At 42.8% G+C, this 24650-nt stretch overlaps 1 protein-coding gene across 1 annotated transcript in view; it reads right to left on the bottom strand.

Moving 5' to 3' along the window:
• The window catches only part of LOC108103282, a 47765-nt gene extending 25225 nt beyond the window's left edge, over positions 1-22540 (bottom strand). The window contains exon 1 of the mRNA XM_017208693.2: positions 21108-22540. Within this exon, the coding sequence (XP_017064182.1) occupies positions 21108-21144 (37 nt within the window). The 5' untranslated portion in view covers positions 21145-22540. The remainder of the gene's footprint in view (positions 1-21107) is intronic.
• Positions 22541-24650: the final 2110 nt, after the last annotated feature.

The following is a 24650-nucleotide window of genomic DNA, read 5'->3' as shown; positions in this document are numbered from 1 at the left end:
TGACAGCAGAAAGCAGTGACTCTTCACAGTTTCTTAACTCTATCTTTGTCAAAACAAGCCATAAAGCTAAAACAATGACTGTTTTGTGCAGCTAACTAACACAACTTAACACCCCTATACTTGCATTTATCATTATTGTTCTAACTTTTTGGTGCTAGCACTGATTTAATGCAAAAAATGCATAAATTTCAAGGTAATAAAACGTTTATGATAAAAAAAAAGACTTAAACATGGTCAATTGATTCCTGTTCTGTATTGCCCTGCATTTAAATCACTGCCAATTTGAAGCACTTGCTCATTACTCACTGGTTCCTTGGGACTTAAGAGTGATCATGTTGCCTGGGAACCGCCTCTGCCAGACGCACAATGTGGTGCATGTCGAGCTGGTGGTGCCAGTGCTGCTATCATTACCGTTAGACTCACCTGCAAAGAAAGAAAAGCCAAGCATAAATTATTAATTAAGAAGTGGGGGAAGGTGATATATATATATATATAGGTACAGGTACAAGTACATGTGTATATTTTAGCAGCCGGATTCCAGTGCAAATAAATTAGTAACAGTGATGGGAACGGCCACGTGTGGTGCACGCAAGAACCGTTCTTTCACCCACCAGTCAACAGGGAAACAACGAAAACAACTGGTGACCAGTAATGACCTCCAGAGTAAAAGGGCCGCCACCGATTCCATGTGAATGCCACCAAATGCGGAATCTTTTCACACTGCACTTGGGAAAAGACAAAAGAAGTTCGCATAACTGGAATTAAAGCAGCGCCAGCGGTAAACAGCAGCTCGTGGGTAGCTGCTGCTGCTGCTGTTGCTAGTGCTAAATGGGTTAAGAAGAAGGGGGCCAGGGAGCCATGGGGGAGGGCCATAACATTATCCTCCTTCGCCTCTCTCTGAACCGCTCTAAAAACTACCGATCCTCACATGCAATCGAAGTGGACAACCCACTCCAGCTGGCAAGTCAGTCACCCCGAAATAAAAAAAAAAAAAGCACAGAAGAAATAGAGGAGCTCTGGAAGCCTCATCAGCGAAAGAGACAATGGTGGGAATATTCTCATATTAAGAAATCGCGCGATCTTCAGCGCCAGATGTGTCCGTGTCCGTAAGTGTGTGTTTGTATTTAGTGCAACGCCAGGTCAGTACAACACCCAACAGCCACCAACCGGCAACCCACCGCCCAGCCATCTACTGCCTCCTCCCACTTGCTGCAGCAAGCAGCTTCCCCGCAGCAGCAGCAACAGCAGCAACTGCAATGTTCATGGTAAATTCGCAACGTGTCGTGGTCGTGTCTTTGTTGTCATGTCCGAGAGTGTAACAAAGACCTCGACGGAGAGACCCCGCCTACCGCCTGCCGCCCGCCGCCCCCTCTCTAAAACGCCCCCGCCAAAGTAGCGCGAATAAACATTCAAGCAGCGGCAGCAACAACAATAATTGCATTACACATAAAAATAAATTGTAATGAACTAAAGGAAGAGACTGCAGAAGAAGCAGCAGCAGCAGCAGCAGCAGCAACAGTGGCCAATGTGAAAATCGATGCGGAAGCAGCAACACAGAAAGGGCACTGCAGCAACATCAAAAGCACAGCAGCAGCTACTTTGTTTTACCCATGTTGTTGTTGTTGTTGTTGTTGTTGCTGTTGCTGCTGCTGCTGCTGATTTTGGCTGAGGAATTTCCTCCAATTCGTCTAACTGTAATTTTGTGTCGGGCTCCCTACCTATTTTAAATATATTTAAATAACACGCCATCAACATGAGCAACAGCAACAGCAGCAGCAACAGCAACAGCAGCAGCAAATGCAACATCAGCAGCAGCAACAGCAGCAACAGCAACATTGGGAAAACAGCAATAAGCTATATCCGTAAATTCAAAAAGGAGAGGAGATATCTCAAAGGATACTCAAAACCAAGTCGTAAAAGTGTGTCTTCTAACTCAAAAAAACTGAATACAAAATCATTTACTTCAAATCCCAACTTAAACCTCAAACTTCCAACATTGCCATACACCAAGAATCCTTATTCAAAAGACTAAAACTTTGCCATTCTCATAAAGTTATCAATGGGAAGTCCTTGCCAACACACAACAGCCAACATAAACCGACAAATGGCAAACCGACACATACGAATATCCAATTTGCCTTTGCATATATGTATTGGCTTTCGTTTTGGACAATTAATTAGCCATGATTCTCACGACATCAAATTAAGTGAAAAGCCATAACAAATACTAAATGGAAACGGCAGCAACATTAGCAGAAGTCCCTGCCACAGCAGCAACATCAAGAGCAAAGCAGCAACATTGAATCGGACAATGGACAACGGACAATGCAATGGCCCTAAGAGCTGCCATCCAAGACTGTTTGGTTGCTGGTTGCAAGTTCCTAGTTGCAAGTTGCAAGTGGTTGCTGGTGGCAAGCGCCAGGCTTTTGGGATTTTTGGGGAATGTCAGACGGCATTTCGGTAGGCGGCATTGGTGGAGAGTTCGTTGAGAGCATGTTGCTAGATCTGATTTAAAACGAAATTAGGAATAATGGCTATGGCCTGCACATGAAAAACATACACACACTCACACACTCACACACTCACACACTCTTACACTTATACACTTATACACTGGGCGAATAAAAGGAGGATTGGGGGGGGGTCAAAAGGGAGGCGTTGACAGGCAGCAAATGCGAACAAGACAGTTTTTTTGTTTTTAGTTTGGTTACCCAGTCGAAGAGAAAAAGAAATTATCTCACGGATAATCCGAACAACACGTTCAAACTTTTTTCCACCAGCTTTTCCTCTCTTTTCATCTGCTTTTCGTTTCGTTTGCTAGCTGTATTCTGTTTTTTTTTTTTTATTTCTTTCTTGAGCTGCCGTTTCTCGAGCGGATTCCGCCGTGGGTGGAGAATATAGTAGAGGGGGCGGCGGGGGGTCTCGGGTGGGCGGTGGGCAGGTGATGGGGTCTCACCCTTTTGGGACGGCCAAAAGGCATTGACAGTGCGGGGGCGCCTCGAAAAACCCGGCTGAAACAATGGCAAACTCAACTCAAATGCACCTGACGGTCGCTCTGTCCGGGCAGCGACGTCAACTGCGGCCGAGGGGGAGGCTGCACTGATACACTGAGCGAAAATATATACAAGAAAATATGTTTCCAAATATCAAAATAGAGAAAACTAGACATAAAACTAAAGTTAAATTCACATTCTACTCTTGCTGTTATCTCAAACTAAAATATATTCTAATAAGAATATTAATTTGAAACTCTTCTTTTCTTTCAGTGTGCATACTGGAAAGTGTTTGGATGTCAGCTCGGTGGCTCTGTGGTTGGTCGTCGCTCATTGTTGTTGCAGAAAGCCATTTCGTATTTGCTTAGTCGCGCTGAGAGAAAGGGTAACAGATTCCCACAGTCGGCGAGGCAACGGTACTCGGTACTCGGTACTCGGCCAGCAGCAACATCTCCAGCCCAAGAGCAACTTCTAGCCAGCAGCAGCAGCAGCAACATCAGCAGCATCAGCAACAACCAGCCGTTGACAACTCACAGGCCATTGTGTCCATGAATGAAAAGAAGCCAGAGTGTTTCTGTATTTTTCTCCTTTTTTTTTTTTTCTTCTTTATTTTTGTGAGCTGATTGATGAATGTCAGCCGAAAGTGTGAGAGCAGGGCAGGGCAGGGCAGGTGTCATGGGAACCTGTTGGGTGGAAGGAATGGGAGGTGTGGGGGTGTACGGAGCGTACTAAACACTGAAGCCTGAAGGTCACCCAACGTGAGAATCAAGAAAAACAAAAAAATGTGGCACACTCTCTCATCTCTTAGTGTTGTTTGCCCAGCTTCTGGCCCAAAGAGCACCACTCGAAACCTTCAATTCCTTCAATTTCGAACGGCAGCAAACAAAAGCCCAAGTGACGTGCGACCCACGAGCAACCTGCAACAGCAGGCTGCCACAAGCTACATGCTATATATATGCTACATGCAACATTCAACAGGCGGCACACTAACGGATTATTGCGAACTTAAGCAGTCTAACCTACAAATCATACAAATATATAGAAACAGAGACAGCCAGCAAGCCAGCCGTCACCCCGAAAAAGGGAATAAATAAATAAACAAACGCAAATAAATTCGCATGGAAGGCAAAGGCAAAGTTGAAAGTTGAAGTCGAAGTTGAAGTCGACACTTGAGCCAGCCAGCCGAAAGCCTTGTAACTGAAAGATACTCGTACTTGAAACGATGCGCACTCTGCTCTGCGTGATCGACCGACTGTCGAATGGTTTTTACTACAAAAACCAAAAAAAAACTGGCGGACAAATGGACAACCGCCCGGACAACCGCTGGCAGAGCGGACAGAGCGACCTAGGTGCCAGGCATAGGGCATCCATCCATATGGATGAACTGTTTGTATTACGTTTGAAAGTCATGTTGCAGATACTTTTCGTACATCTGCATATCTTCGGGCACCTGCTGCCACCCGCCGACGTTGCTGTTGCTGTTGCTGTTGCTGTTGCAGTGTTGCTGTTGCTGCAACATTGCTGTTTGCCGTTACCATCGCGCTGCCGCTGTCGTCACTTGCATATCAATGTGGCCGAAAATAAAATGTGACGTCTCGAGGTGCACGATTAAGAGAGAGAGAGAGACTGCATCATGAGCCCAGGCACAAGTGCAGATGCAACTCGGTTTTAGATTCAGATTCAGATTCAGATGCATCTTAGAGTCGCCCAGTGCGTTGCTTGTCGGCCTGTGACGCAATGCAAGACGGGACTGCATTATAGAATAAACAAAGCAGCGATCAGGCGGCACTGAGAGAAAAATTTGGCTAGCTTAGTAGGAAAAATCTAGACTTTGTAGGTTTTTTGAAAGATAGTTTAACTATCTATCTAGTATAACCTTTAGTTTTCTAAGCTTTACTACTAAATAAATGAATAAAGTGCCTTGAAAAGTTAACCTTTTTTGTTTCAGTGCCCCATAAACTGGCAGATTGCTAAAGGTAACATTGAAAGTGCAGCTTCGATGGCGTCGTGTTAGTTTAGTTTGTTGTTTTGGTTTTGTCTGCAGTGCTTCTTCATGGGTTACCTCTATTTTATTTTATTTTATTTTTTACTTTTTTTTTCATTTTATTTTATTTTTACTTAGTGCCATTTGCTTTGGGTCCAGGTCCAGGTTCGTTGACGACAACGAAGACGACGACGACGACGACTTCTGCCGTCTGCGGTCTGTGCCGGCAATTGAATTCATTGAATGCCCGACCGACCAACCGACCAACCGACTTGAGAGTCAACCGCAGAGGCAATAGTTACAACAGCTAAACATCAACCAATGTTGAACAGACCAAACGCTGAGCCCTCTGGTCGCGGTTACTTTTGCAATTTGTATTAAGGATTTGCAGTTGAATGGGGCAGGGACAGCAAATAGGGACACGTCTGCGGTCTGGACGAACATAGCACATTTAACTAAGTCGGCGGAGGATTTCCTACTCCCTGTTCCCTGTTTCCTGCTCCCTGCTCTCTGCTCCCCTTCTCCTACACCCCCCTCCTTCTCCTACACTGTCAATCCAATTTTCGGCTGAGCATTGGCAACATTTGCATTTACACGCACTTGCCGCAAGTTGGACATGCCGCAGTCCACAAGCACACACACACACATCCATCCACCCACACCCACAGGACCAAGAGGACAAAAGAGCTTGTGGCTCATCCTCGCCGCGGGTATCAATCGGATTTAAGCTCTGAAAGCGACCAAAGGACAATGGTTCAAATGGCAGGGTGAGTGGGTTAAGTCGTCCCACGGTAACCATTGTACATTGAAAGAGGCTTGAATTTGTGGGAAGGGCAAGGGATATGTAGTATTGATACTCCAACTATGAAATATTTCCCTGATAAGCCTAGTTGAGCTCTTAATTCTGATTTAATATTCATAATTTGATGTATTTATTGATTAAGTAACCTTACAGGTTAATTGACAGGCAATGAATAATTGAATTTTATATCGATTTGCCAGCCTCACACGGATATTACATATTTAGCCAAACTTAAGCCCAGTCAGCATAAATTATTGGCCAACAATAAACTGAACCGAGTATTTATGGGGCTTTTCATCATGAACACACACACACATCTACATACACACACACACCTACTAACAATTTTGCACACATATTCGTTTATCTACTATTTTGCGAATTTGCAAAACTCCACAACCAACCGCCAGCCGCACAAGCTTAACCCCTGGCAGCCCCCCCATTTCAGATGGCTGACAACTTCTCGCCCTGCATTGACACCTTTCAATAATTTCGGAAGGGGAGTCGTTGGTTAGATGATGCAGTGGGTGGTGGTGGTGTGTGTGTGTGTGTGTGGCATGCAGGTAGCTGCGATGCAGCTGCGATTTGTTTCACTTAGTTTTGCCCCCTTGTCGTTGGCCAAAATTTGCGTACGGCGTCGCTGGGATTTGGATTGTGTAAGACATGCACGCAACATTACCACAACTCCCGCCCATTTCCCTCGATTTTCCCAATGATTTTCCTGGCTTTTTCCAGCTGCTTGGATGTCAGTCGTGTAAGTCAGTCGATGACAAACAAAAGTGCACAGTAAAAAAAAAAAGAAAGCATCTTGAGGATGATATTTCTGAGTAATTTGAAATTTACAAATAAAAAATGTTTTAAAATTTCACAAAAAATTATGAAAAAAACTTTATAAAAAATTCTACAAAATAAAAATCTAATTCTATACACCTTTTTTCTTTCCGTGTGGAAAGAAGAGAACTTTCAGTTTGTTGGCATTTTGGATTTTTGGGGCAGGTTGAATACCATTCCAATGCTCAACGTCCATCTGGGGCTGCAACCCATCCATCCATCCACCTATCAGTCAGGCGGCAGGCAGTCAAGGCCACTAATTAGGTGTAGTAACCCCCCCAACTCCCATTCCAAACCAAAGCCCATCACCGCCCATCCCGCCCACTGGCCACAACTTTTCCGATGCTAATTAAGCGACGATGCATCAAAGTTGTTCTGGAAAATCCTGCGTTTCGCTGCACGAAAATTCCAATCGGTTCCCAGCAGCAGCAGCAGGAGCAGTAGCAGGAAAAGCAAAAGCAAAACCCGAAACCAGAATCAGTATCATCAGGAACACGAACAAACTAAACTACCTGACATCCAACTCTCGGACATTGACAATGCGCCCTCTGAGGTTTTGACATGGCTGCTCCATTGCTGCTGGGTATTGAGATGTCATCGGGATTCAAACACACCGACCGATGGCCCAACCGAAGCTAACGACGAGTCCCTAGCTTTTGGCTTTCGGTTTTTGGACATACATAATTAGAGGCAACAAGTCAGGGGTACCGAAAAAGCCTTAGAGTTTGTCCAGACCAGACGATTACACGCGCTGGCCATGTAATGGGGCCATGTTCGTGGCCCATCTGATTGAAATGCCAAAAGCAAACAACTGACACAGCCACTGGCTGGGGGCCAAGGACCCCATCTTAATACACTTAATACTCAGCCCATCCATGAAAATGCTGGGAAACTGGGTGGAGATTTTCATCAAAGAGCAACTCACCTGTAAAGAAACAGAGGAAAAGAAAATGGATTAGAGGGATTACTTAAATATTCTTAATTAGTTTTAGTTTTTAGTTTAATTTTTTTTCACAAAGAACCAAAGAACCAACTTTATATCTTCTGAATAATCACAACTTTCTTATTCTAAATATAATTTCTTTTCAAAAAAAAAATAAGTTAGAACAACTATGCAAACTTCAAGTCAGACCACAGGGCATGAAAGCCTTTGGCATCTTTGGAGGGCACAGAGCGCTCAGGTGTGTGTCATTAAGATTCTCCCACGCATTCAGTGTCAGGTCTGAAGTGGCCGCCTGGCCAAGATCTCAAGCCCCCAGTTGGCCCCTAAAAAAACCAAAAACAAAAACCTCACAAAACAAAGGCAATTGGACCTGGTCTGGGTTGAGATCGCTTTGGTTTGGTTTTCAGATTTTAGTTCACCTTAGAGTTCTGAGTCTCTGAGTCTCTCAGGGACCGGTTCTGCGGTTCTTGCGGCTCTCGTTGCTCTTCGCTCGCTGTTTGTTTGTTTGTTTGTTTGTTGCAATAAAATGAAACGTAAATGAAATCTATTGTATTCCATATGAATAATGAGACAATTTTAATAATTTATAGACAACTTTCGGTTAACCGCAATAAGTCAGGCCCAGACTCCAGGTGAGACAATGGCTGGAGCTGAAGATTCCGCATCCTCACCGCAAAAAGAGTTCGATGATCCTACAACTCGGATATATACACATATGATCATAAATATATATATATATATATAGGGTTTCTCATTCTGTTTTCTCCTGTATGTGCAGTCCATCGTTAGCCGTGATAACAAATCGCGATTGGCATCGCTTCCGATCGATCGCACAGACAAAGGTGAGAAAACTTTGGCCCTGAGGTCTGAAGTCTCAAGTCTCAAGTCTCAGGTCTCAAGTCTGAAGACTATAGTCTGTAGTCTGTAGTCTGGAATATATAGCTAGAGTCTCGGGAGTGGAGCATGGAGCATGGAGCGTGGACCATTCATTCATTCATTCATCCAGCCATTCAGCCATTCATTCATTGACCGCAAGACCCGCAGGCCAGGGCATATAGCCCATCGTTTGTAATTGTATCTGTCGCAGCAATAAGTCAAAGTTGTCTCAACTCCCTTGCAAGTTGCAACATTGCAACATGGTAGGTAGCTCTTTCGAAGTATTGCCAATATATATATATATATATATTGGTAAAATGTGCTCGAATGTGGCCCGTGGTCCAGGGTCTCAGTTACATTTTGGTTACACGATCCCTCCTCGCCAAAGATTTGCCTTCTGGTATTGTTTTTTATGGCTTGGCTATTAGCCGGCTATGCTTAGGAAGAGCTAATCTTCGCCAGCCACAGGTCGAATGGTCAGAGGAGTTCCGTCTGCCGGCAATTAAATGGCTTCAGGGCACGGGCTCGATGCCACGGGTACAGGTGAGGGGTATCCCTTTATCTTTATAGGATGCATTGCGGTTACAATCTGACCAACGGGTAATGGTATTTATAGTAAAAATCTTTACTAAATCATTGTAATTGATTAAATCGACTTGGAAATTATTTGACAATCTGTCTGAATACTCTTTGTTAAAGCTTCTAAGTTAATATCGTAAAATCTTGGCTATCTGAAATATGTTTATTGTCTTAAGACTAAGAAATTCCTTAGAACTTTCTCTCTTTTGCCAAAAACTTCACTCGAGATGTGGTACTCTCATTTACCGAAATTGCAAAATGGGCGGAGTCCCAACTACCAAACCGGACCCACATACGCATATACATATATATATATATATATGTTGGTATCTACATGTAGGTTTTCATACATATACATATGCATCCCCACTGACCGCACACGCCCATTCGTCCAGTTTCAGTTCCAACTCCATCGCCACGAGTCCCTGGTTTTTTGGATCCCAACCCCCGGGGGGCGTTCTTCGCATCCCTTGTGGACAACACTCAACTCCAGCCAAAATCAATAGCGCCCCAATGTCGGGTTATGTTTGCTTCGAAAATGGTGGGGGGGAAGTTGGGGGTTTTTCAGCTGTGGAAGGGTGGCTTGCTTCCTTACTTTAGATGAAGCAGCGCAGGTCCTTTCGTTCGGACTCGAACTCCAAGTGGAAGTTGAAGTCGAACTCGGACAGCCGGATGCGACACTTAAACGATGTGCAGCAATGCCGATGAAGATGAGGCCAAAGTGGGTGGCATTGGGTGGTTCTATAACTCCTCCTGGTGAAACCAAGAAAACCCGCCAGGGACAGACGCCGACCAAATGTGGCCGATGACGTTGATAGTACACGTTCCAGTTGCACATACAAACATATATATATATATATATATATATAGATTTCTATATCTTGCTGGTGCTGCTCCTCTTTACCCTCGAAAGATACAGATACATATGTGCTGGCTAGAAACTGCAGGCGAATCCTTCCTTCCTCCCCAAGGCAACAATAAAAACTTGAATTTTGTTGATTTTATTTGCCGGCTAGGAGTTTTTGGTATCCAGCTACGTAGGACACACAGCTCCACATCCCTATCCTACTTATTCTCTTCTCCTTATTCCTTGCTGCCACGGCAACGGTTCTCCGGGAATCGCCCAACTTGAACTTTATGCGCTGCGGCTGAGTGATTCGTGTTGGAGTCGAGTCGAGTCGAGTCTCCTCTTTTGCTACCCAAACTTATATCCACACAAAAGTGGACCTTGGACGTTGTCTGGCGGAGAGACATCGGCTATGGCTACGGACAGCAGGACTCCAGAACTCCAGAACTCTAGAACTCCATTTCCATTCTCATTCCCATTCCCATTCTCATTCCCATTTCGAAAAACATCGCCCATCGAGAACGCCCAACTCCATCTGCAGATGACTAGATAGCACGCGTCGTTTTTGCCACTTATTGGACAGTCTCCAGTATCCTGGATCCGGGATCCAGGATCCGACCAGACTCAAGACCAGACTTCTCACTGTCCTCACCTCCCCCCCCGTCCATTGCCCCAGCACCCATCGAGAACGTTATGTATTTGCTGGCCATGTTACCCCAACTGAGTTTTCAACCCGAAAAACGGGGGATTCATAGCCAGACTGCTGACTGCAATTTGGAGAACTTAACCGCAACTGGCAGCTGAAAGAGGGGTAGGGACATCTGGAGGAGCAGGACACCGCAGGGCAGGACACAAATTGCGAACAAATGAAAGTAGCGAAAACGTTTGACTGGAGCGGCGAATCCATCCGCTGCACAGTAAGAAATGGTTAAGAAAATTCTCTTTAAACTTTTGAGAAGATTTGTAAAATGTGAAGATGGTTTTTAAGAAATATTTTTAAGCTTAAAAAGCACTTAATATTTCTATTATTACCTTTAAATATTTGTAATATTTTTTAATAATTTGATAAATTAATAAATTCCTTTCAGAGATTTTTTGCATTGTACATGTGTTCTTATGCCCTGGGTCTTAGCCCTGCTCCTGTTTCAGTTTCAGTTGCAGTTTCAAGCTGCCTTCAACTTCCGCCTTCGCCTCCCATTTTCAATCTTCTGCCATCATCGAGCTTTGTTTTTTTTTTTTTTTTTTTTGGCAGTTTAACTGGAGGTCAAGAGAGCACTGTGAGCCATGAATTCCACCAATCTGCTGACGCATCCTCTGGTCTGGTCCCCCTGTTCATTGCCAGGGTAGTGGGTGTATTTAGGGATATTTTGCTTTAAGGAGTCATTTTCACTTTAATGATATTCCAAAGAGTTAAAAGGAAGAGGTGAAAAAAGTTCTATTTTCAATATTATTTTCAGATTTCTTTTCTTATTTTAGTTAATATTACCTGAAACCATATGCTAGACTGTCTTAAGACCTTAAAGCTTTTCCCGTTCTTCGCTACTCTTGTGGGCCATTAGCTATTTTGCCCTTCATTCTATCATTCCTATCCTTAAACCCTCACTTGGCCGGCACTTAAGCCCCCGCAGGTCTTGCCTTTTAAGCCAGTCACAGCTGCCATATTCAAATATGCGGTTTGGCACTCTTCAATTTACAACAAATCGTTCAAAACAACAGCAACAAAGCCATAAATCACACAAATATATATGTACAATAAGGCATACATACATATATATACACATACATATACAAATATACACATACATATACATATATACATTTATATATGAGAATAAATGCATATGTGTGTATGTAAATACAGTGAGTTGGGGATCCTCTGCTTGCATTTTCTTACACACAATTGTCTCTTTTCTTTGGCCTCGCACAATGCAAAAAGTGGGTGGCACTGAGTGGTGGTGGGCAGGGCATGATGGGTGGGTAAGCTTTTGGCCTTTTGTGAATTGGTGTCCAAGCGTTTTATGTTTCAATTATGCGCAACTTGCGCCCAACAATGACGCTGCCTTGCCTTTGCCGCTTCTCCCCTTCAAATGAGGCTGTAAAAGGACCAAGAGACCAAAAGGATATCCCACCTTCTTTTCCCTTGGCTTTCCATCTCTGCTTTCTCTGCATATCCAGCATCTCCAGCATCTCTATCTGTATCTGTAGCTGTCTGTGTGTTTGTTGATGCATAAATTCCTTCCACATATGCAGCCACATCACTCATACGCACACGCATACTCGCATAGCATACGAACACATTGAGAATACGAGAGATGTATGTGTTCGTTCGTCCTGCAAGGAAGTTTCCCATGTACAATTTTCACAGAATAAGGAGAGGCCTTTGCACTTTGTGGCCCCAAGCCCAGCTCACTTGGAAACTGGCCAGAACCGGCGGCTAAGTTGGCAACTGTTAGCCAAGTCCAACTGGGAATTCAATTAGGAACCTCTCTCGACTTCCCGAGGTCAGCACTATTCATCTTTCTTTTTTGTTTTACGGTCTTAGTCTTAAGGATTCTCATTATACACAGCAAAGTCTTTTCTGAGGAACAAAACTTAAACTAAAAACTTAAACTCTGAAAATAGGGAAGTTCGAGTCGAGTTCTTAGCGATCTTTTTGAGGACAAACCCACCCAGGCTCCGATCCTGACCAGTCAAACTTTTTAACCCCTTAAGTTTTTAGCCAACGAAGGCCTTTGCAGACTTCAAGCTGTGACTGGAACCTTAAGATGTAATTTCTGGATTTTGTCGTAAATATGAATTTCTTATAGGCATTCCAAAATGGCGTTTTGTGTGTGTGTGTTTGTGCTTAAGTGTGTGTCTCGCACAGAGCATAGCAAGCTGCGCAGTCGCAGATCGCAAAATCTGAATCGGAAATCGCAGACGATGACGATGCTGTGGCCAAGCCCAGAAAGAGATGTAGCGACCCGGGCATTAAGTGGGTGCAAGCGGGACAGAGGACCAGAGACCGCTGGGTTTGGCCCGAGTTGTTTTTTTTTGTATATTTTTTTTCCCATTTTACGTTGGCTTTATCAAGGTCTGGCCAATCAAAAAGTCCAACGACACAGACGCACACGCCAAATGGAGAAAGAGTGGGCAGATCAACAGACAGAGAGAGGTATATACATCGAAGAAAAGAGATGGGGCGAGAGAACGGAAGAGCCAAAGGCGGGCGGGAGGGGGGTTGAGTAAAAACTGCGGCGATCGACAAACAGACAGGTGTGAAGCAGTTTTAGCTTTTTGCAGTCGAGACAATAACAAATATCGTAATACAGTTGCAGATAAGGCAGGCAGTCCGAGGGCTTATATAGAGAAAAGACAAGGGAGCGGGGGGTTAGGGTGCTACAAAAAACCTGTTGTTGTTGTTGTTGTTGTTGTTCCCCCCAAACGATATACTTTGCTCCCTGTCTCACTCGCACAGCCGATCGCCAAACGAAGACGCCACCGATCGACACGAAGGCATGAATCGGGTATGAAACGGGGCCGAAACGGTCCAGGGCAGGGCCAAAAAGAAAAAAAAAACGTACGAAGCCAAAGCTAAAACCCCAAAGCCAACGGAGTAAATAAGTTATCAGCGGAATTGTAACTGGAAACTGAATGAATAAATAAAAAAAGGGGAGGCGTCAACAAAAGCAAAAGCCAGCAAAGCGAAGCAGGCCAAAGCGGACAGACAGAGCGCGTCTTGAGAGAATCTACAGAGAGAGAGAAAGAGCGAGAGAAGAATCAAAAATCAGTATAAAATTTTTATATAAAATTCAAAAAGAGTTATTTAATTCTCAAACTCAAGTAAAAGAGATCTAGAAAATTGTTTTCCGTGTAGCCTGTAGACTGGAGACTGCAGAGAGACAGCACTTACGCACACCAATACAGAGTGGGCTGGGAGAAGATGTGGGTTTAGTGGGACCCGGAGAAGAGGTGGAGAAGCGCAGCGAATGGCGAGCAAGCGAATCGAGAAACGAGGCAATCGAAACGCAGCATAAATGAACGCGTGCCCATCGAAAAAAAAATGAAGCCAAGACGCATTTATATATTATATGGGATTATAGGGATGGGCAAAAATCAGATATAAAACTATATACTATGATATATAGCTATATAAAGAGAAGAAGAAGAAACTATAGCTGAAGATTATGATAGCAAGAAGATGGAAGTTTACAGATCTTATGATAGAGATTGAACTTACTAAACTCAGGAGTCTAGATTTAAGCTACAAACTTATAAGTTAAGCATCTCAGAAGCCAAGCTAAGAACAGAAATTAAACTAAATAATAATTTGTAAGAAATTTGTATAAAATATATCTTAATTAATCCTGTTCTTCATTTAATCTTAGCTCCAAGCTGCCAAGTTCTCAAAGGGAAACTCCAATTTCAATTAAAATATTTATAAAGACTCCACCTTTAATATGCAGCGAAATGAAGTGAGCTTTTTATAAAGAAATCTCCGCATCACCCACATCCTCCCACAGGAAAAAAGTCGATACACCCTCCTTCTTCTTAAACATTTCTTCCCATTTTATATATATTTTTTTTTTTCTGCCTTTCCTTTCCTTTCCTTTCCATTCCCGAGAAAGGAATATCATCCAGCAAACATCATCCAACGCATCGCAGCTGCATATCCTCATCGATGACACTGGGATCTGGCATCCCAGCTCCAGCTCCAGCTCCACTTTAAGGTGTGCAATGTAATGTGACAATGGCATCTTAATGATAATAATTATGCTGATAAGATGCGTGGGGCTCTGGGAGAGTAAAACTGATGGGGGAATCGGGATTGAAGGGTCGGGGATTGGGGCATCCATCCAAGCGCTGATATAAATCGCTGGCAAACGGAAATGGGGAGTGCCGTGTGGACCCAAAAGAACCATCGCATGCATTTGAGGTGGGGTTCCCCGACTTCGCCCCACTGAAAGGGGGACCTCTCCCTCCCGCTCAAAATCCCTCCCTCCAGAGACCTCAATCTTAACGTTCCACCAGCCTTTGATTGATTTATTTATTTTTTGTGCGGCGCAGGCAATGCAACGCATATACGAATTTTTGATTTGGCTTCGCATCTTGGATTCGTTTAAAATCGGTAATCATTGAATTAAATTATGCCGGGGCGATGGTTGAAGACCAAGATCCATCCATCTAAAGGTACATACATACATACATAGCACCACTCACATATATTCGTCCAAGCCTTTTGGCCGCACCCACACCCACAACCTGGAGAGTACGACAGCAATCATCGAGAAGGAGTTGGTCACATGCCAAAATCATCCAGAAACAGAAACAACAACAGCCAGACCAGCCAGCCATCTCCATCCACCATCATCAGCTCATTGGCTGTGAAGTTTTTATTGAATTCACTGCCAAAGACACCCACATGGGCCACGGTAGAGAATCCAAAAATCCCCCAGATCCCCAGATCCCAAAACCAAATCCAAAAAATTGTAACCAATTTATGAGAAGCTACAGTGCGTTATGATATTATTAATATTTGGATTCTTAATCAACAATTTCTATAAATATTTTTACTATATTTTTAAGGATTTTTTAAATGACAAAGAAAATGAATTTTACTTTTGTTAACCTTTTTTACCAAGACCCACAACAACGAGACACACTGTACCCAGACTTATGGTTAGCTGGGTGTGTGCAGCGTTTGGTTTCGAGACTTCTCGGGGGGATCAGCTTGGATCGGTGGTTTTGGAGGTCCAGCAAACCGACGGATTGCGTGGGCTTTGCATTTCCAATCGGCTCTTTGGTCCGACCGAGCTATTTATAAACGCAATGAATGAGCAAACGGATCAATGAATGAGCGAGTGCGCTGAGCCAGCAAAATAATAATAATTGCTTGGCTCAATTAAAAACAAAGAAACCCAAAGACGAAACCCCAAGACCCCATGCCGAACCTAGCTTTAAGGAAAAACAAAAACAAGAACAAGAAGAAGACAACCAAAGACAAAAGACAGAGCTTTGGAGGCTTCTTCTCGCTTCCTTCCTCTTGTGGTCTTTTGGGTTTCTTTAAGTTTCTTTAGGTTTCTTCTGGTTTCTTCTGGTTTCTTTAGGTTTCTTATGGATTTCTTCTGGATTTTCTTCTCGATTTCTTTAGATTTCTTGAAGTCTCTTCAGGTCTCTTTGGATCGCCTTTTTAGATCTCTGGGATTTTCTTTTTGACACTGCGTAGGCGCTGCCAAGCCTGTGGATCTTAATGAATGACTGCCACAACCCGAAACTAATCACGCTTGCAACAGCTTCTCTTCTTCGAGCTGCCAAACCCGCCCATCTCAAGCGCAGCTGAGTTATTTGATCTTGGCCTAATTTATGCAAAATAATTATTATTTCTCTCGCAATCATAATTTCTTGATTTTTTTCCCATTTTTTGTTTTGCTGCTTTGCCTTTAACCTAAGGATCTTCCGCATTTCCGGTTCGCTTTTGGCACGTGCTTTAAGGGGATGGGCAAGCAGATGTGCTGGAAATTGTAAACAAAAAAAAACCAAGGCAAAAAAATATAAAAACAAGCCATGGAAAAACCCATTGAAATTTTCGTTCGCGCCTAGGCAAATTTTTGTAGCGCGTGCGCGGGCTAAAAAGTGGGTGGCAGTGGGCGTTGGGGGCGTGGCAGGATACTCCACCCATCATCACTCACAGTCAGATGTTCGCCTTCGAACACTTTTGCGGTTTGTTTTGCTCGCCGGCTACGCGTTAAAAAAAAAGTGGCAAAAAAAACAGAAACAAAAAGAAAACTGGAAAATGAAAAGAAACAGAAAAAGAAAAAGAAAAGCGAGGAAAAGAAATTGTGTTTGCAGAGACACAAATTGTGAGGGGTGGAAATTGAGCGGGGGGTGGTGCTCTAACTATGACAAAGGTGCCAAGTTCTGCTGCACTGCCCAGAAAACCCCCACCACCCCATCCCCAGTCGTTCGTTGAAAGTGAAAAGTTTGCCAAAGTGCGGGGCGGAATGTCATAAAAAAAATGGGGAAAAAAAAATATATAAAAAATAAAAGAAAACGCGAAAAAAAAAACAGCAAGGAAAACCCCCCGAAGAAAATGCGCATCAAAACAAAACGCAGGCAAAAGAGTAAAAGATTCATTAACTTGTTAGCTGTTCTGTTTCAGGTCATTTTCTGGGATTCCCCCAGTTGGTGTTTTTTTTTCGTTTTCTGCTTGTTTATTCTTGGCAGAGGTTAAGTATACGCCAAGTTGGCTGTTCAAATAATATTTAATAGCAAGTGAATTAGGGTAAATACTGGCTGTCTATGGCTGTTTGCATAGCAATGTCATGATTAAGAAAGATATTTTTACCATAAATAGAAGCCTTTCTCATTAGTTGGTTGTTAAAGAAATCTTTGTAGAAGTTTTTTAGCTTAAAGGTTTTGAATTAAGAAATTATCTATGAATGAAAAAGAAGGCGGCGTTGGGACTTTCGTCTAAGTTTTTGAACTTCTTTCACACCTTTGTGATTTTGCATAAACGTAAAATGCGAAAAAGCAAATCAGAAAAGCCAAGCTGGTTAATAAAATTCAGCGAAAAATACCAAAAAGCCTTCACATTTATTCTCTTTAAACTTTAAAAATTAAAAAAGTCGGCAAACAACAACAAAAAAACAAACGCGAAACAAAACTCGTGCAGCGAGTGGAAAACAAAGGCCTGGCTGGGGCTGGCTACAAACAATTCAGTGAAATAATATGGAAAGCGGGTAAGAGGCAGGACTACCAGGACTACTCCCAGGACACACAGGACATGCAGGGCTGGCCAAAACGGATGCACCTAGCTAGAGACAGTTTGGACCAAGTGAAATCCCGCGGATCGGAGTTTTTAGCTCTAGATTCAGTCGCCGTCTGAGAATCAGACTCGCCGCAGCGGAAGTAACTCGCTGAGCGCTGTTGTGGCTGATTATGCTGCCAGTGGCAGTAGCAAAAAAAGGGGGGGTTTTTTGTTCCACAAGGAATGGGTTTTCAACTGGAGGTTAGATTGGTTAAAGAACGATGGAGTGGAGAACCGGTGTCTGGACCATGTGAGCTACGCTGGCGTCTCTCCCGCTGAGCAACAACCCAGAACGGGCCAGTTTCAATTTATATCCGCCATGTCCTTGCCCCCCGCCAGCATTCAAATGCAGCAGCAGTTTTCCCTTTTACACAGAACGAAAACAGAAGAAAAGGCTATTAAAAATAAAGCTCAAAAGTAATCCTGAAATATTCCTTAACTATAACTTTAAGAATTAATCTTGAAAATGCTATTTTTAATCAATAGATTTAAGCACATTTTTCCCTATCGGTTAGCCATATCTTTGAGCCGTTTAATTAAACGCAAATACGGGGAGTTCGCCTTTAGCCTGAAGGAGATCCTTCCCCCTTCCCGCATCTATGTTTTGGGAGCCAACATCGAAAACTGTGGCCGCAGCTGGACAAAAGTTTGACGTCCACATGACGACACGTTGACACTGCGGGTGCAGGACACCCTCGGGGAGTGGGTGGTGGTTTATGGTATATGGAATGGAATATTGTGTGTGTGTGTGTGTGGAGGAAGGGGCACCTCTGTTATTTGTTATAACAATTGCAAACGACTGAAAACGCGAGGAGGACGTTGCCATGGCAAACAGGAGCAGGATAACAAAAAAAAGGAGGCAGCGGTCGCCTGGTCGGTCCGTCCCTCGGTCGCTCATTTAATGGACACTGTTTGGTCGATAATCAAATTAAAAGAAAACCAAGGTACGAAATAAAGCAAAAGCTAAAAATCATAAAAAGAAAACTAAAAAAAAAAACTAAAGAAGAGCCAAGAAAAACAAGAACAGGCGCCAGGACGACCATGAGATGTCCACCCAAAGCCCCGGTCAGTCAGTTAAGGGTTAAGGGTTAAGGGTTAACAGTTTACCAGTGGGTTAAGTGTGGGCACGTGGGCAGGTGCAATCGATAGACCTAAAAAGCGTGCCGCTCGATTAACGCTGACCATATAGAAAGAGAATTTAACCCCATTCATAAGCCCCCCCCGATCAGGAAGTTTGTTCACCCAAGCTCAACGGCTAGCCAGGATATGCAGGAATTAACATAGCTGTCGGACGACAGCTGAAATTGTATTGTTTAATCGAATATTTTAATTGGCAATCGATTCATTGTTGTAAATTAGTATATATATGAACATGATCTGTCCAAAAACCAACTCCAATTAGAGCGACAAGTTCTGAAGATCTCCCCTTCGATTGGCCCTCGCCCTACCCCCCTTCTGTTTTACGCATTCTCCCCATTCATTTTAGGCACTCTCAATAACTTGTCGTACATGAACATTGCGACTTGTTCTCGGAAATTACTCATCAGGCCCATTGTATCAGGCCCAAGTCCCCACATCCTCCACCCATTTTGAACCCATGTTTCCGTGATAAGACGAGAGAGCACCCATGGGCGGCATGACGAAATGCTGTAAAACTCATATTGTTTTTTTTTTATTTTTTGCTTTTTTTGTTGCTCTTTACGGAGATCAAAAAGATTCCCACAACAAGAAAAATGTCAACAGGCGGTGTATGGTTGGGGTAAAATCGAAATCGAAATCGAAAATTGAAATTGTAGCAATTAATTATGATAGAATGGATATCGAAAGAGTAGGAGGGGGGGGGTCTAACAACAGCAATTTTGGGGACAAGAGATATCGATGAGGATGGTTACTACTACTAATACTACTATTCCTACTACTACTACTACTATTCCTACTACCATTTCATGTCCGATGCTCTCCCATCTGAAACAAAAAAATGAAACGAACAAGTCCAAGCTTCGATCGTCAGCAATTAGGCCTCTTCTTATCACAATATACTCGTTATATTACCTGGAAAACGAAAAGGGCGGCAGCGGCAGAGCCACCCCGCTTTGTTGATTTTGATTTGTAAGACAAATAGACCCGAAACGAAGAGTAAAAAAAAATAAAAAAAAAAACCCCAGAACTGCAAACAACTTTGCTAGCAATTAAAATTGTTTGACGACGACATGTGAGGATGATGGCTGGGATCGTGAGGGGTTCCAGAAAACGTAGTTACCCATATATGAGTGGGAGTGGTGGGCAACTGGCCGAGTCAAGTGCGTCATTGTCCACTCGCTCGGTGTCGCTATCTAGATAAGATTGATAACACTGCTTGCTCACTCGGCAAATGGAAAATCTGTGCAAAAAACTGAAAACAAAAAAGAAAAAAGGAAACAAGCCAACCGGGCCCCGAAAAAAACGAGCGAAAAAGAAAAAAAAAAGAAATAAGTTATGACTTTATGGCTGGGGACAATCCATATTATGACAATGATATGGCCAAGGCATATGAATGCGGCCCCGCTATACAAGCTTTATGGCTTTACGGCCCTGATTTCCCTTTGAACTGAGCCGTTTTCCGACTCGTCACTCGACCAGCGTCCAAAAAAAATCGCCAAAAATTGTTTGCCAAATATTATTCCACAGAATGACCAAGTTAATTAATATAACCACTAAATAACGATTGTACTAAAGTAAAAATAAAAAAATAAAAAATAAAAGAAATCTGAAAAATCATTGCAAACACACCTAGGCGGGCTCTGATTTAGGCATGGCGATATCGCAGCGATAACTCGACTAGAAACAACAACAACAACAATAAAAAAACAGAGTCGAAGGAGACCTTCCACATGATGAAAACGAGGGGTGCGGACTTACGGCAGAGGTGTGACATGGTCTACTGATATGATAGCCTGACCACATGGCATACGGCTAGGCTAACACATCCTAATTGTCTGGCAAGCGATATGTATGGATAGATGTGGTGACCCCAATATTGATAACTAATATTTAGTATTATCTTTTCACTAAAAAACTTAGCTTAGCCTAAGAAAGTGACCTCGAAATGTGACAAATCACTCATAATATCTTATACTCTTAAGGATTTTTATAAATTATCTTTAAATTGCCAACATAAATGAAGTTCAAATAACTTAACTTAGCTAGCTAATACTAGCTAAACTCCGTTTTATTAGTAAACACCATGAAGTTATAAAAACTCAGTTTTAAGAGCCCCCTAAAAATATAATCCATTTCCCACGTTCTTTAGTCCATAAAAATTTCATCAGCACCTGACAAAAACTTCCATCAGGTGTTTGCTGTTTTTACCGGAATAAAAAAAAAAAAAAAAACGCAACCCAATTGGGATATCCCAGCTGGAAAAGTTTTTAACTCCCCCTCGCACACCACCAATAACAATCCCCAATTCACAATCGCGCTCTCTTACCTTGTGCAATTCGAACCGCGGGCATTTTAATTCTCATTTTTGTTTCCAGTTTCCGAAGGTGTTTCAAAACTTCGCAGACACAGGCACACAAACCCAGCGAAGGGCAATGTCCTGCCGATCTCCCGATTCCAACTGGGATGTCAACTTCCAATTGGAAAGCTTTGTTTCTTTTTTAAAGTTTTCTAAGTTATTGTTTTTTCTTTTTTTTTGTTTCGATTTAGGTCTACACCTTTCTCTCTCTCTCTTTCTCTATATATATATATTTATTAATATTGCACGGGTCTTGTTTTTTGGTTTTAAAAAAAAAAATCACACATTCACTAATGGAAATCTTTAGCTTTTCGAACTTTTTCTAATCGGACAGCTTGAGTTTGGTTTTTCGGGGCTTCTCTAGGGCTGCCATTTTCGATAAAAAAAAAAATGTTGTAAGTATGTATTAGTAAGTATGATACACTTGTCACTTTGTTTTTATTTTACTTTATGACTTTTGTGATCTGCGATTTGAAATCTTTTTTAGAGTATAGGAACCTTTTCCACGCAAGGGCTCTTCTTTCGGCTTAAAGGATTTTTTGTTTGTTTGGCAGTTTTGTTGTTGTTGTTGTTGTTTCTGTTGTTGTTGTTGTTGCTTTTGCTGTCACAAACGCACGCGGCTTCATTTGTATATAGAAAAGAGGAAATCCAATTGGTTTTTCTTTCTTTTTGCGGGCTGCTGTATGTGTTACCAATTGGATTTTATATTATTATTATAATTTTTTGTTTTTCTTTTTTTTTATAGATAACACACGCCGAGACACTTGAAAAAAATTGCACAAAGTGTGTATATATATATATATATATATATATATTTTTGATTTTGTTTTGTTTTGTATTTCTTGATATTTTTTGTTGTATTTGTTTTTGTTGTTTTTTCGAAGTTAGTTAGAATGGCCGCGACGGCTAATAACGGTAAAAAGCGGTGTTTTATTTTTTTTTTTTTATGTTTTTGGCGGCGTTTGTAGTCTAGCGAGCGGTTAGCAGCTCCGTTTTGTGTGTGGTGCTAACGGTAACGGCGGAAGTACGCGACTACTTGGGACGTTTTAGCGGCGAGCGCGTCTTCGCTGCCGCTGCTCTCGTTGGCGTCGCTGCGGCAGAGCGTCAGCTTTTGTCCAGCGAGCAACAACAAACAGTGTGCGACAAAGCACACACACACACACACACACGCAAGCACATTCACTACAACAACGTACCCACACAAGCGAACGCTAGCGAACACGAACGAACACGAACGAACGCGTTGCAAGCGAGACGAAAGCTTTGCCAACACAACGGGGAGAGAAAGACAGACAGACAGACAGAGAGAGCTAAACAGAGAGAGTGTGCCAACTCCAGAGCGAAGCTTCTTTAGGCGAACATGTCCGAACGCGACGATGTCCTGCGAGCGACTGCAGATAATTCAATTTTATTTCAGGCTTTTGCACTTTAATGCCAATCTGGCAATTTGATTTTCGGTCGACGTTAACGCCGACGCAACGTCGACGCTAACGTCAACGCCAACGCAGCCCTTTCTTAACGGTGTTTTTATCGGGTGGTGGTGCGGTGGTGGGTGGTTGGTTGGTTCGCTAGCTGGCTGGCTGGCTGGCTGGTTGGGTGGCAACCGGGCGTTTGTTTATTTGCCGCCGGTCATGTGTGCGTCGTCTGTGTGTGTGTGCGTGTGTCTCTATGTGTATGCGTATGTGGGGGTGGACATCAAACAGCCGCTAACGTGTTAGAGCAGGACAACACATTCAAAGCACAAGGGGTGGTGCCGATTCGCCCTTTCAAACTGGTCACTCTGGTCAATCGACGGTTTCGCATTCGGATTCCGATTTACATACAGATATCTACGCTTTGCTTTGGGAGAAACCAGCATTTGCAACCCTCTCGCCGGTAGCACACCAAACAAGGATAACAACCACAAGCGTTTAAGGCGCGCGCGCACCTTTCGCGCGAAAAATCAAACAAAAAAAAAATAACTCGAGAAAGGATCATGTAGGTGACGAGACCCTCTGAACTGAGTTGGTTCTTTGCAAATAAAGTTTAAATTCGTAATGTTAAATGTTTTTAACTCAGTAACTAGGGACTAGAACGTATACTTAAAGTGAAGAAGTGATTTATTTTTCTGTTAAAAACTTTTCTCTTAAAAATAAATAAACTTTATAACATTTTCTTTCAAATTTATCTAGAAAATCGCATATTGTTTTTGAATATTTTCCTGATTTTAAAAGTTAATCATAAATACACAATAGTTTTAAGACTCTAAAATCCATTTCCTATTACATTTTTGCTAAGAGAAGACCTTGAAGTTTGCCAATCATCAATTTTTTAAACTATAAATAAAAAACCATAAATTATTTTTCCGCTTTTTTGGAGCACATCCACCTCATTCGACTGTCCAAAAGCGTCTGACGGAGCGCCATAGCTTCGGATTTATCGCATTTAGCCAGCCGAGCCGGCGAACTTGCAACTTCCAACACGTTGCAAGCTCTCGGAGATCTTCAAAGGTCATGAGGGTGGTGTGGGGGGCTGTTTTGGCGGTGGTATTTTCTAGTATCAGCCATGGGTTAAGGTGCATCCCTGAATGAATGATCGTCCCCCCTTCCTCCCCTTTTTCGTTTGGTCCCATCCTCAACACACCCTCTCTCAAGTCACACTGCAACATCGAACATGTTTGCCCACTGGACCACCAAACAACACCCTTCTTCCCCCTCTTCCACCCACTCTAGAAAATAAAAAAAAAAAAACAAACAATACAAAAAACTGGACGCTCTCTGCCGTCGTCGCTGCCGCTGTCGGCATCGCTGCTGCCATTAATGTCAGGCTCTTTGATATGAGAATCAGCGCACTCTCACATATGAGAGCTCCAATTGTGCGCCAGTGTATGTGTGTGTGTGGTTTTTTGTATGCGTATGTGTGTAGGAATTGTTTTTGTTGTTAATTGTTTGGTGAAGTGCGGGTTGAAGGGGGTGTATGGTGGTGGCTAAGGGTAGAAAGGAGTATTGTAGGGTCCAAGCTTCTCTTTTTGACTTATAGTCCTCCCCCCCTTAGCCACTGCTCTTAAGATATAAGATATGGAGATATAGTTGTTTATCGAGAAGCATTCATTATCTGTTTTTTTTTGTAGGGAACTTCTATAAATTGGTAATATATAAGCTTACTCCTTTATAATATTGATCGTTAAGTTTGGCTTTTAGTTGTCAGTTAAAAGAGAAAGGAGTTAAGAGACAACTTAACAACTTTTGCAATCCAATTCTTTCCAATGGGATTTATAACCACATCATGATGATCTTGCAAGTGGTCCTTCAAGATCTCCTAAGTTTTCTCTATATATAGCATACATATTGGCGCTCTGGCCATACACGCACACACACACACACAGATATACACACACATGCATGCAAACAAACACACTTAGACGCATTTTCCCACACACACACACAGCCACACCAACGACCACACACGCATACATATGTGGCGTCGCACACGCGCGTTCGTCATCGATTGGCTCTCGCACATTTGTTTGACACT

Source organism: Drosophila eugracilis, unplaced genomic scaffold (assembly GCF_018153835.1).
Source record: "Drosophila eugracilis isolate 14026-0451.02 unplaced genomic scaffold, ASM1815383v1 contig_2147, whole genome shotgun sequence".
Lineage (NCBI taxonomy): Eukaryota > Metazoa > Arthropoda > Insecta > Diptera > Drosophilidae > Drosophila > Drosophila eugracilis.
Note: the sequence above shows the minus strand (reverse complement) of the source record. Positions and strands in the feature narration are given on the sequence as shown.